General features: G+C 39.3%; 1 protein-coding gene across 1 annotated transcript in view; it reads right to left on the bottom strand.

The window, feature by feature from the left end:
* spidr (scaffold protein involved in DNA repair) overlaps positions 1–14,486 on the bottom strand; it is a 43,422-nt gene that overhangs the window by 28,775 nt on the left and 161 nt on the right. The window contains exons 2-8 of the mRNA XM_005912624.3: positions 14,025–14,186; positions 13,865–13,928; positions 12,582–12,788; positions 9,868–10,007; positions 5,905–6,140; positions 5,154–5,263; positions 2,011–2,230 (exon numbers count right to left, since the gene is read on the bottom strand). Coding sequence (XP_005912686.1) covers positions 2,011–2,230; positions 5,154–5,263; positions 5,905–6,140; positions 9,868–10,007; positions 12,582–12,788; positions 13,865–13,928; positions 14,025–14,186 — 1,139 coding nt within the window. The remainder of the gene's footprint in view (positions 1–2,010; positions 2,231–5,153; positions 5,264–5,904; positions 6,141–9,867; positions 10,008–12,581; positions 12,789–13,864; positions 13,929–14,024; positions 14,187–14,486) is intronic.

Here is a 14,486-nt window from a genome sequence, read left to right as displayed (position 1 = left end):
ACTCCCAACAGCTGGAGTCAACCGCTACCTCGCTCCAACTCCCAAACAATCCCAAAAACAATCCCCCCATGTGAGGCACTGCTCTTCACATCTGGCTCTCGAGTATTTACTATTGTAAAATGAGAACACCAGGTTTTTACACTTAAAAACACACAATTGTACAACTTGAAAGATTTTTGGCGTGCAACTTCCAGCAAACCTCCTATTCAATGTCTTCTGAGCTCCTTGCCCTGCATGTACTGTGTCACTCGTGCATTGAGTAATTGCCCGCAACAGTGTATTTTGCTCTGTAGGTTTTGAGCGTCGGCCAAGAGATGATTTAGAAAGAAAAACCAAAGATGGGGGGAAAAATGGTTTCACTGACCGATATAACTCCCCAAATGTGTCACACAGTCCCAGTGCTATTTTAGACATTAACAGAAAAAATGCTCTAATTCTTAAAATTTAATTATGTGCCTATTACAGCAGATATAATTCATCCATTATTCCATTAAAAAAATAAAACAGAGGTTTTTCTTCTGTTGTTTGACCATCTGCTTCTCAGTGTGAGGAATTTACTCTTCTCTGCATTTTTTGACATTTACATGGGACCTCTAAATTTAACCAAGTACCCTCCAGCACTACATGCCCAGATTCAACCACATGTGCCTAATAATATAAGAGTTTAAAAAAATTAGGACATTAAACATTTAAAAACCCATTCATTGTTATTTTAAATCATAAAATAACATAAGATTATGTACTTTAAAAAAAACCTTTCCTCAAAATTTGGTCCAGAGTTAATTCTCTTTACTGTATTTTTGACCTTTGCACATCATAACAATGGCTGCAAACTGGTTTTGACACAATAGGATCATCTTGTATTCACAAGTGTACATGTCTTACATGTCTTCCCCCACACACCTTGCCTCTATCTGTACAAAGACACTAAGTAGCAGGGCTGGTCAAGGCCAACTGTACCAGTTTACTTCCTTGTCTTCACCAATGTAAACTATGTGCTAGTTTTAAGCTCTTAATACTTTGTCGGTTCTGTCTGAATATTTGTGGTCTGAAGTTTAGTTTCAGCTCGGTCTCCTTGTTTGTACCGTCACAAATTAGCCATATTTCACACTTCAGTGCTGCATTTTCAGGTGCATCAGAGAAGTCACAGCTGATGTAAACACTAAAAGCTTTCCACTGGTAAATGTGGTGCTTTTTTGTGGAGCAGTTAAAGTAACTATGATGTGTTAACCACAGACTGAGCACATCTTCACTATCAGTTTAAGTGGCGCAGTGGAAAAATAAAACGCTGCTTACAGCTGCTCACAGCACAGAACTGTGTGAGAAAAAATATAAATAAAAAATATAAATAAAAAATATAAATAAAAAAAAATATAAATATAAATATAAAAATATAAATAAACACCAGAAAAAATATAAATAAACAAACTCTGCATTATTCACAGTTCAAATTAAACCTTATTCATCTTATACTGAACTCTGGTGTGTTAGTGGGCCTCAGCTTGTCTTCTTTTTAAAACAAGTTGTTTAGGCGGCCATATTTCTTAAGGTTGAAATATAGCAGCTTGGGTTCGAGTCCAACCTGCAGCACTTTGCTGCGTATTTTCTCCCATTCTTTTTTTGTCTACTTCTTCACTCCTGAACTGTCAAATAACCCAAAAATAAATATCTTAAAAAAATAAAATGAGCTGTTTAGTTCTGGGTAAGGCCCAGCTTTCTTCTGAATGGCTGTCCCTCACGTTTGAACAGCAGCTAAGAGAGTTCTCTTTGCTCGTTTTCTGACTGATACCACCATAGTAGGAATATCTGCTCTCAGTGACATCACAGAGAGCTAAAAGTAGAAAAAAACTGGAGCCACCTGCAGTCCAAGGTTTTGCCTCACTGGAATTATTCTTATATACACTGACGTTTTGAAACTTAAGCCATGTTTAATATGTAACTATAACTTTGTAACAGAAAATAATGAAAGGGGTCAGCTTTAAAAGTGTGCCCTGTGCGCCATCTGCTCACCATGGTGGATATATGTGGATCATGTCACTGGGTGCTGGAATCAGCTGTGCAGCTGTCTCTCTGTTGAATAACACCAACATACGAGCGCTCTCCTCAGAGACCGGGTTAATGTGTTGGTGGCCGTCTCCGGGGGGTTGGTGGTGCTCGCAGTGCGCCAACTGCATGCTGCACTCCTCATGAACCTCCAGCACCTCGAGCACCAGCACGCCAGCCCTGTCCACTGGAGATCAGAGCAACAACAACAACACAGATGTTTAATGCTTGTGTGTGTGTGTCTGTGTACACAGTGCACTCATGCTCTCTGTGGGACTCATTATGCATTATGAAATTCTTTTTTAGCATCAGAACAACTTGCACTGCATATCTGTAAAGCTGTTACTGACTCAGCCTGAGCTGGATACGAGACGCAGTAAATCCCAATGGATGACTGCACAAATATTTGGAATTTCACCACAACGCTGATTGCTTGGCGTGAACTATAAAGTCCACAGAGATACTTAAGAAGAGCAAATCACAACGATGCCCTGCAGCTGTAAACCAAAGCGAGATAGGAGGGAGACTTGGCATCATGAAAGCGAAGTGTGTAAACTTGATTGCATTGAATTGTTAAAATTGCAGAAGAGAAGGGGCAAAGTCAATGCAGCTCATTGTGTGTGTGTAGGTAAGTGGCCAGAGGGGGAATTTTAATATGATACGAATGAATCAGATCAAGGAGACTGTTGGAGAGGTATTAGGTTTTAACAAGCATTTGTCCAAACATGAATGTTAAGTGGTTCATTTGTGCTCTGTGCATTGAGATCCCAAATAACAAAATCATTACAATAACACCAGGCAGCACGCCAAAACTGAGAGAGTACTCGAGTCCTCCTCTTGACCTGCAAATTCAATATTTTAGGAAACAACTCAACATCTGCATACTTGTTTTATTGTGGGGTATTTATCTTACAATATAAAGCGCCTTGAGGTGGCTGTTATTGTGATTTGGCTCTATATAAATAAAACTGAATTAAATTAACCGTAGATAAGTCGCACACCATCACAATCAGATGTCACAGAACAGGGCGATCCAGTCTGCATCAGTGTTGTTATTGGGAATTATGTGTTCACCAAAATATGAACGAAACCAATGTCAAGTCACTGCCTGGTTTTGGACAATGTTATCATATTCAGATGAAAATGTGGAGTCCTAAGTTATCAGTTAGGGCTGGCAGGCTTCACTGGACTTAAGCAAATGACAGACATGTTCCTTTGAATTACTGTAATTCAATTTTATTTAATTAACACCAATTCAATACAATAATAGAGAGAAGACTCCAATAATTGGACAACCATCTATGATCAAGTACTTGGCAACAATGGGAAGAAAAAAAAATCCTTTTCAACAGAAAAGCACCTAAAGGAGAACCAGAAAGGACATCAATCTTCTGTGTGTGGTTGGGGGGGGACAGCAAAAGGACAACAACAACAACTTTAGCGACACTGCTAACTTAAAGTCTAACTGCATTCTGAGGCCTCAAAATTAATGTTTTATTCACAAGCTGATTTCCACAGTCGAAACCCTAGTTTATATGGAAGCCACCAACTTATCTGCAAACCCTTGCCAACTACTGACCGAATGGCGGTGAAATTTGTAAAAAGTGCGACGCAAACCGGGAACAGACTGTTTGCCTTAAAAGTGAAAGTAGCACCTTTTAAAACGTGTTAGTTTCACGAACATTCTCCATTTCCAGTTTGCGTTGCACTTTTTCAGTTTTCACTATTGCTCAGCAGCTAGCTAGCACTGTCTGCAGAGAAATTCGATGTGTGTCATGCAAACCATGGGCAACAAAAGCAATCACAAGAAGGTTTTTTAATGCAGTACCATCTTCGTGACCAGGTTCACCTAGCAACAGACAGCAACCTCCAAGAAACACTCGCAATGAGTCGGGAATGCACATTTTTTTCCTTTTGACCAGAAGTTTCAAGGGCATCGCAGACAAGTGTCTAGGCCTATGTGACTGAGGCTTTAGCAACCTGCATCAATAACCTGTTAAATCTTGCTTAAAATGCCAGAATTTCACTCAACAAAACAGAAGCACAAACTCCTCGGCTGAACTCTACCACACAGCGTAGCATTTACCAGATAAATGCCATTAAAATGCTCCGAAAGGCACCAACTACACAAACGTGGTGGAGAGGTGCAAACCAGGTCCAAATTAGCAGAGAGGCCTAGGAGACAGAGACACTCTGCACGTGTGTGTCTTCACACATGTCAGTCAAATTGGCCATTCTGTGAACTCTGACCCTTATTAACATCCAAATGTATGAGTCAGAAAGAAGTTCACTCCCATATATATTATAATGAAGGAAATTATTCAGAGAGGCCAAAACTGCCTTTGTATGAGGCTGAAAACATGACTTTTAATGCTACTTAATTGGTGATTTGAACCATTGATTCCATGGCGACTGTTTGGCCTGGAGTTTGCGGGTTGAGTGTAGCAGATTAAATTGTGAAAAATGTTCCAGAAAAAGAACATTTTGCACCAAAAGATTTATTTTTTTATATTTAAAAAAATCCTGATGTCAGCCATGTGACGTTAATGGGTTGAAAAGACTAAACAAACAAAAGTCTTTGTGCAAAAAAGACAAAAGAAAGATCAAATATTGATTAGACTTCGAAACCAGGTCAAGTCAAAATAAACTCCTACATTTCAACCCATCTTCGTAGCTCGTTACGCTAGTCAAACCATCGACTGACCACAAACTCTAAGTTAGATCAGGTGGGCGTTTTCATTTTCCACAATCAACTGTCACCTCTGAGTCAATGCTCATGTCCTATTACGAGGAGATACTTAACAACAAGACAATGCAAGTGGTTTGGTACGCCGCGGAAAGGAAAAAAGAAAAAAAAAGGTAGGCAAGCAGCTTCCTGTCACCTACATGTCGAGTTCACAGTTCAGCCAGCATTTCCTCAGCGTGGCCCCTAAGTACAATCACAAGTATGGTAAAAAGAAAGAAAGAAAAAAAAAAAATCACACCTTTCAGCCAGGCTTCATCCCACTCACAAATCAAAGTTCACTGTTAAACTTTAAGTGATGATTCACAGGTTTATGTGTGTATGATCCTGGTGCGATCTGGCAGAGGACTCGTGTGACGTGGATCACCTGTTGTGGTTGTTGCTGCCGAGGAACCAGAGACGGACTGGTGCTTCCAGAAGCTGATAGCTGACCTCTGCCTGCACTGAAGTCGATTCAGCCTTTCTGCCAGACCTCCACTGTGAAAAACACACACGCGCACGCCCCCCACCCCCACAGAGGTAGATGATGTAATGTGATAAACTCACAGAGCGCAAGCAGTCTAACCAACGCACAAGCAGAAATGTTTATTTCAAAGTGAAGTAAAAGATTTTCTGATGCACAGAACCAGCTGTCAAAGACTACAGAAAGCCATCTGTCAGATTTGGTGGGCTTAGAGATTGCAAACGACATTTAGCACCCACATTGTGCCACCAGGTGTCCCTTTCATCATCAGTTCTGCCATGGAAACATTGTCACCAAAGTCTGTCTATCACCTGGCTGCAAGCAATACATCTTGCTTTGTTTGTTCGTATTGTGAAGCAATGCACTATCACACATATTATACGCTCAGGTGCAATTTTTATTAAAACTAATACCGTCCTGCAGAAACTCTAACTCCATGAAGGCTGCAAAGACCAGTGCGGTTTCTTGAGCGTCACTGACATAACTTTATGATAATTTTGAAGGCTCACCTGTGTGAGGTTAATGTTATGTAACTTGACTGATATCAAACTTCTATAAAACTAAATTTGGTGCAGTAATATGATACGCTCATATGCTGTGTATCAGCAGAGGTACTAGGCATTTAAAAAACAGTGGACTGGAACAAAAGTCACACCTTTGAAACTTTCTTCTCTTTTTGGCAGAGTCTTCTGGAGTCTTGGGTTGTCTATTGACTGGTTTCTGGGGCGTTTGCAGCATCGCCTGAGCAGATCTCACCCAGTTGCTGATTGACTTTTTGCTGCCCTCACCAGTTTGGAAAGGAAAGATCTCAGAGTCCAGTCTGCTTGAAGTCATTGGGCTGTCAATATCCTCTCCATCAGACACATACCCTGAGATCTCAAGCTCTTTAACCTGGGAACAAAGTAAGCATTTGACGTGGAGAACAGTTGTAATTTTGTAGTTTGACATTCTTGAATGAAAATGTTAAAAATGCTCAACTGCAGTCAAATGCAACTGTATGTTATATGCTGACATCCAGCTCCACATTTCTATTCTAGGACTCTAAACACGCTCTGAATGATTTACATCTCAAAGTAACCCTTATTTGTCTTGGTGCAACCTCTCAAAAAACTTCATACTAGAAACTTCAGGGTTCATTTTGAGCCCTTTGGTATTTTAAAAATCCTGTAGGTTTGTTAAATTAAAATTCAATCATGTCATATTTTCTGCCATTTTCAAAAATTGGCTTATTCATCAAATACTCAATTTTGGTGTGTGTGCGATCAAAAGAATTAGGACAACTTTTACCAAAGCCAAAATGTTATGTAATGTAAAACCACTACTGCAGCACAGCATGTTGCTTAGAAACATGATTGCTTTACACACATTGTGAGGTTGTGTGTAAAGCCTGTCACAAAACGAGTTACAGCTAGGTAGATGTGACTGATAAATACATATAGAGAGTGACTGTAGTTAGATAACACATGAATAATTATTGCTGGGCACATGATGAGTTGGAGCAGAGCGGGGAGTGTTTGACCGAACAGGGCAGGTTGCTGGCTGTGCAGAGCAAGTAAAGTAAATCCAGAGCACAGCTACCTGTGAGGTCAATTTTAGAATGTAGGCAATCAGCTGTTCAATCTCATTTACATTTATTCTAATGTATATTTTTTATTTCACATTCTGTAAGAAAATGCTGTAAATCATTAATAAAACTAATAAAACCCCTTAAAATGAATCTTAAATATGTATTTTGTCAAATCTTCCTTAATATTATAAAAATTTAGATGAAAATTAACAACCTAACTTCTTCAAGAAATGATACCTTTGCTATTACTGCTGTTGTTACTGCGGTCAAAATGACCCTCCTAGTGTTAAATTCCTTCCCCTTTCTTCTGATTGGCTAACCCTTGTAAACAGAAGGTGTCAGCAGGTGAGTGAGGTTGCTGCATTAATGACCAGGATATCCTCTCCCTGTACAGAGCTGAAATAGAAAAACTGTCTGAAACAGTGTTTAAAGCAATCAGAAGTCTAAGCTTATTGCTTGCACATACACTCATTTCAACAATAGGAGCACCCATCCCTATAAAAGTGTAAGTGTGTATATTATATATAAAGGCAAAAAGTAACGCTTTTAAAAGGGTTCATCCACCTGTAACATATTCATGAGTAATTAATGATTAATAAAAACAATAAAATCAATATCAAAAATCAAGAGGATGATACACCGACATGCAGTCAGGCTGATTAATTGTCAAATTAGTGCACTAAACAATCTTTCTTGCTGTATCATTGCTGGCTACACCTGAAGGAATCTGTTCTCATGGAAAAATCCACGAGAAACCTGAGTTCCTGTCATGTGCAGACAAGACCAGCATACCAGGCCCTGTCAGCCAATATGCTCTCTTCTTTGAATCAACTTGACCCTGCTAGGCAGCGTGCCAGCAGACGTCACACTCCAACCAGCTACAGAGAAAAAGGAACACTATGTTCCTGGCCCCGGCTCAAAAATGTTTTCACCAGCACTGAAAGCATTATAAGTACACAGCTCTACGCAGCCTCTTCCACTCACTCAAGTTCTCCTGAACAAACAGTAGTAAAAAAGTTGTTTATAGCCCTTCTCGAGCTCTTATGTGGTGTGGGTGGTTGACCCTTTAAGCGCCGATGTCGGTGGGTGTCGGACCGAGCAACACACTTCATCTGGGAAGGAGCCATCCCCTTTGGCCTTGAAGCGCGGAGTCGCCTATACAGCTCCGCCTGTCCTCTCTTAGCGGCTAGTACAAAAACACAGAAATCTGGCAGGGGCACATTAAGTGACTCAGCCATGCGTTTATCTGGAGTAGTAAATTTTGCCTAGGATTAGGATCCTTCCCCCCTCCCCCTCCCGTATCCTGTTAGATCCGGTTTGATTTACAATTGGAAATGTGTAAGTGAGCTTTCCGGGCAGCAAATAAAAAGTCCAAATAGGCCAGAACATTCTGATATTCTAATTAAGTCAATATTTACTGTGCATATACTAAATTTAATCACACTGATAATCGGATGCAAGAAAGCTACGTACTATTCCTTTCAAATATGTAACATTTGATCTGCCAAAACTACCCCGTGCACATATTTCAGTGCGACTACATTAAACTATAAAAGTAGGACTCTAAAGGCTTCTTTCTAGAGGCCCTCTGACCACAAGCCTCCTGTTTGTTGATCTTATATTTTTTTGACCCCAAAGAGCTGATAACAGCAAATTATAAGTGTGACAAGAGGAAGTAGCTGGGGTCTGCGGGACTGATGTTAATCTCTCGTCAGGCTTCCTCTCGATATATCGAGTTAGTGCCTTTTGCAGCCTCAATAAAAGGACCGTAAGCGGCAGGCAGAGGCTATACCAGTACCGAGACAAATGATCACCGGCTTCAATCTGACCCATCCTCGTGTTCAACGGTGTTCTCACAAACCGCTATCTAGTCAACCGCATTCATTCAGTTTTGCCACAACCTGCTGATCTTTTTGTTTTTTTAAATTGTAATATGTGCTCTAACAACTAAACTGCATGTGTGTGGTCTATGAGCTAAACACTGTCACCACTCCTTGTACATTCTCACCATGCCAGCCCTGCCTTCAACAAACAGTACCTCTGAATGGCTTGTGAGCGGGAGTAGTCGAGCCACTTTGTGTGTGTGTGTGTGTGTGTGTGGGGGGGGTCTTTCATTACACCGTTGAATCTGATGGTTCAGTTTGCATGAATTCTGTTTTGTGTTTTGGCTTTAAGAAAAAAAAAAGAACAAACACTTCAAAAATATTTAATTTACTTTGACAAAGTACAAAAAAGGAGCACAAATCTGCACATTTGTAAACCTGAAAGGTTCAAATATTACTCAATAATTTCCATTTTCTCTGTGTCGCAGCTCTACAGTGTTTTTATTTCTATAAATAACACGAGTGGAAACTATGCAATTCTTTACATATTGTACTTAAAGAGAGGCAAGTGCTTTTTTTGTGAGTTTCACGTCACGCATAAATTAGCCCCAGTGTTCAGATCTACTTTGCCCTTCACATTAAACCTGTGTTTTACTGCTGGCTCAGCTTCTGAACTTTGACAGAACATAACCTGAATCTAGAAACTACTCTGGTTTGAGCCTATGGGGCCTTCTTAGGACATCAAAACATGGCTGAGACAATGCTCCACCTAGTGGTTTCAAGGCTAAACATTCAACTGCAACAAACTGAACAAAAAATTACTGGAAAAAACAAAAACAAAAAAACCCAACAACTTTGAGACAAACACTAAAATATAATATCTACATAGTATCTTGCAAGAACACAGGCTTTCATGCAGCATCTGCTACAGCTGCAAACAAAACCATCAGATTAGCAGCGAAAAGTATTCTCCAGCAGGACGCCAGAAAAGTTGTTAAAACACACAGATGAGCACTTCTTAGACAAATGCATCAACTGGCAGTCAGCTGATAATTAGAAACACAGTTGGTAATATACTGGACTAAGTTATTAAGAGCTTAGGAAGGCATATAGCCCCACCTAGTGTCCCCTAACACAAACAGCACTGATCTACAGATCAGTGTGCCTCACTATGCAGGTGTTTTAAAAAAACCACTTTCACGGCACAGATAGTTTAAGGTTTACTTACATCTTCAGTTTTAGAAGGGAAGTCATTTGGCTTCTCTTCAGAGGAATCACAGTCTGAGATTTGTTGCCCACTGTGCTTTTCAACATCTTCCTGAGACTCATCACCCAGATCGCTGTCTGTGTCAATAACGGGAAGGTCATCTAGGAATGAAAGAAAGAGCTGTGCTAGTGCTGTAAATTTTATCTTATGGCGTTTATCAGACTATAGAGATAACTGAGCTGTTAATATATAACAGAAGTTTATCACCTTAAGTCAATTGCTTTTACTAAGAAAAATCTGGAAATGGACCACAAAGTAGACTGAGTTAAAGGAACAGTTAAGCTTTCTAAGAAATTAGTTAATTTACTGTATTACCCAGCGTTACAGACAATAAGCATTTTTTTTGTAAATTTGCATCTGTACACCAGCACAGTAGGTTAAATAATGAAAATCTGATTGAAGGCCACACTTTGAGATTTTGATTCAAGGGGTTTAACGAAAGCGGTGCATTAACTAGTCACGAATTATAGCCAATACTACACTTAGTCCAACTAGCCCATTCTTGGAAAGCAGGAATGCACTGATCAGCTCAGCAACACCAACGGAGCTGGAAAACAACAGAAGACAACTTTCTCGAGGAGTTAAAGTTTACAATAAAGACGTGCTTTCACTTTTTGCACAATGCTCACTCTTTTGCACATTTCAATTGCACTGTTGTGTCCCTATCGTTCTGTTCTCTCTGGTGTTGCACTGTTTTTGTTGTGTCTTTTGACAATTTTTGCACATTGCACTTTATGTAGTCCTGTGTTGATTGTCTGTTATATGTCATATATAGCACCATGGTCTTGGACGAACATTGTCTCGTTTCACTGTGTGCTGTACCACTGCACATGATTGGAATGACAATGAAGCCACCTCACTTGACTTGATAATGACCCAAAACATACTGCAATAGCAATCCAAGAGCAAAGAAACGGTTTTCTACTGATCTCGACTGAATAAGGGACGCTTTTCAGTTTTTAAATAAAAAAAACTGAAGGCAGAGAAACCCACAAACGAGCAGCAACTGAAGGTGACTGCAGTAAAGGCCTACCAGAAGATCTCAAGGGAGGAAACACAGCATTTAGTAGTGATGGGTCGGTCGCGAACGAAATGGCTCTTAGAGCCGGCTCTTTGACGTGAACGACGCGAGCCGGCTCCTTATCGCGAGCTGGGTTTTTTTTGTTTTTTTCTTTCTCTCACCCTCTCTCTCTCGCACTTTTTTTCCGCTTCACTCCGCATGCGAGCCTTGTGCTTTACGCTGGGAAGAGGGGGGAGGGGCGGTAGCACAGGAACAGAGCAGGAGAGAGAGAGAGAGAGAAAGAGCCAGGGACAACAACGTCACATTAGAAAGGTATAGTAATCATCCACAACTATTTTCAGTTGCAGATGATAAAGGATTCAGAAAGTTTATTCATGCAGGTCCATATGACAGAGAATATACATGTTCTTTTTGTTTTCATATTATAATTTATATTTAATTGTGTTGTGGTTTGCAGTGTTTTGTGTTGTTTCACTTTAAATTTGTAAAAGGAAAAAGCGGAAAATTAAAAGAGTTAAAAGTTGAAATGTGAATAGTTGATATTTGTATTATATGATTTATTTATTAGATTTTATGTGGAGTGAATAAATAAAAGTATATTTACGGTGGCTCCTAGAGACAAAGCACGTACAAACTTCAAATCACATACGAACCCTGAAGCACGTACAAAATCCAAAACTCGTATAAACTCCAAAACTCGTATAAACTCCAAAACTCGTATAAACTCCGAAGCACATAAAAACTCAAAACACGTACAAAACACAACAGAAGTGCTCCAGGATGCTAGGGGCAGTGTTGAGCTTTTGTTACCTAGTGGCTACACAAGCCAGCAAGTACCAACGACTGGATTTGGTGTGTGGTAGTAACAGGTAAATGAACTTTTTTTTAAATTATTTGAATATATATGAGTGCTTGTGTATAAATACACAAACAATACACATATGCTTTCAATTGTGTAATTTAAGTGATCTAGGTAGCTCTGCTTTGGAAGTTCAGTTCATACTAGAAATGTGTTTTGGAGTTTGTACGTGTTTTGTCTCTAGGAGCCACCGCATATATTTATATATAAACATATATAAATAAAACCACTTTTTTTTACATTAGTAATTCCTTTTGTGCATAATTTTATATTGTTGTTAATAATAAATAAATTAAAGCAACAAAACAACCTGAAGAGCCAGTTCGGAGCCGAAAGAGCCGGCTCTTTTTAGTGAGCCGAACCGAAAGAGCCGGTTCTCTAAAAAGAGCCGGAAATCCCATCACTAGCATTTAGTAAAGTCCATGGGTTCTAGTACTCAGTCACGGACTATAAAGGATTTTCATCTAAATATTAAGAACTACTTTTACATTTAAATGTTATGTTGGTTTGTCCAATTCATTTTGAGCTGTAAAAAATGGCAAACTGTAAAAAAAAGTAACTGTAAATGAAGAAGACTGATAGTACACCAACATATGCTTTTTTTGTCATAAAGACTGAAACAAAGAAGGCGCTAGTTTGACCATAAAAGCACCTCCAAAGGTCAGAAACTATTTGTTTTGTCGTTAAAAAATTGACAAAAAAAAAAAGAAATGTTTGAAGATAAAGGTGAACTTCAGTTAGAATAACCTGAAATGTAAAATTTCTCCCTCAGCAAGTCACAACTTAATTTTATACCTTTATCAGTGCTGAGCATGAGCAGTGCTCTGCTGTAAGACTGAGTGGAAGCTGTGGGTCTCCCTCGACTGTGACACTGCTGCTGCCTCTGTGCAGTAACTCTGGATGGATGCTGCTCCTGGGTCTCATCATAAGGCTGCTCAGAGTCACTGGAGCTCCATGCAATGTTCACTGGGTCCTCCTCACGGTGAGGGGAACTGCTCTGAACTGGGAAACACATACAGAAGGGGACAATGCAATGTTCGAATTGAATCACTATGAGGTGCTTGTTAAAACTGGAGACTTACTTCTGAAGACTATTGAAGAAATTACAAGAAAGCTTGCCTATAACAGTTGTTGCTGTGCTGAAAAATAAAGGTGGCCATATAAATACTGACTTTCTAGCTTGTTAGAATTGTACAAACTCTGTTTTTGCCTCAGATACTATTTCCATTTAGGTTTGCACATGTTTTAATAATTACTATAAATCAAGCATGCCCCATGTTTTGTGTTATGTGTGCATATAATAGGTATCACGTTAAGAGAAACCCACTTAAAAGTGATCTTCAGGTGAAGGTGATTTCAAGATTGACCAGTACATTTAATCTGTCATTAATTATGTAATGATTCATTAAATAAGCAATGATACAGAAATCAATATGAAAAGTAAATTTCAAATGACAACTAAAAATATGCAAATATGACAAATATATTAATAACCCTTTTTAAACATTTCCATTTTAAAAAAAACATGTACAAGAAATTCACCGTTTCCACAGACTAATTTCAATTTAGATTAAGAGCACACAACCCTAAAGTGTTTTCCAGTCAATAACCAAAAAGTATGATTTTGTATTTCAAAGTAAAAAAAATGGCATATATGAACTCTTTTTCATCTGGAAAGCTTCAGAAAGCTATGATAAGGAAACTTCCTGTTTCTACTTAGTAATTGCCCTGGAGTAATAGGATACACCCTCACAGTGTCACCCAGTCTAATTGTGCATTTCAAAGTAAAAGCCCTCTGAAACGTCATACATTAGATATTTCTTTTCCTCTGGAAAGCTTCGGACAGCTATTATAAGGAAGCTACCTGTTGCCACAGACTAACTAATTTTATAACTGCTGTACATATTTCCCATTTTCCTAACAAATTTAAAAGAAATGAGCGGGCCCTGACTTGTGAACAGTACTGTACACTTAAGTATGAGGTACTTACAGAGTATTAAAAGTTGTGAGGTAAGATAGAAGATAGAAAAGTCTGAGATGGACCATAGCAAAAAAGGCCAGCAAACTGAGCAAGATACCTGCAGCAGACAACTGTTTCAGCTTCTTTAGAGTAGATAGTTTTCTTCCTGAAGACGGAATGATCTGCAACAAAAAACAGAAATCCACAGTATGAACACAGTTGGGAGTAGCAGGGTGATAATGCTAAGAGATGGACGGAAAGCTGTTGGTCTTTATCACCTTTGTCACCGGACTATCCAAAAAACTGTCTCCACACTTCTCCCAGCTCTTAGCGGATGAAAGGGAAGAGAGCGAGGAGGACTCCCTGCCCACTTTCGGGAGAGCATTTTGGATATCATCGGGAAAGAAAACGCACTTTATGTCCCTGGAGTACCTTTTACGCTGCAGAAAATTAATGAAGAAGTAAAAGGGGTTAGCTTAATAATAATAATTTTTTAAAAAGCCTTTAACGGTTTTTGCTAAGATAACCCTGCTGGAGGCTTTAATGATAATTTCACCTGTATTTACTCTGACAACCGAATTACAAATGACAGTGGCTATATTTGCTGTTATTAATAGTTAAAATATGATTCTAGCAACACATGCCTGGCTGGTAAACCCCTTTCCGCTGTGGGCGGGCAAAACCGGATAACGTGGGCTGCTAAAGCTAACTAGCTATACTCCATTGAGTAGCATTAACTG

The sequence above is a fragment of the Haplochromis burtoni genome, unplaced genomic scaffold (genome assembly GCF_018398535.1).
Source record: "Haplochromis burtoni strain Fernald_Lab_line unplaced genomic scaffold, NCSU_Asbu1 Contig_3, whole genome shotgun sequence".
Classification (NCBI taxonomy): Eukaryota; Metazoa; Chordata; class Actinopteri; order Cichliformes; family Cichlidae; genus Haplochromis; species Haplochromis burtoni.
Note: the sequence above shows the minus strand (reverse complement) of the source record. Positions and strands in the feature narration are given on the sequence as shown.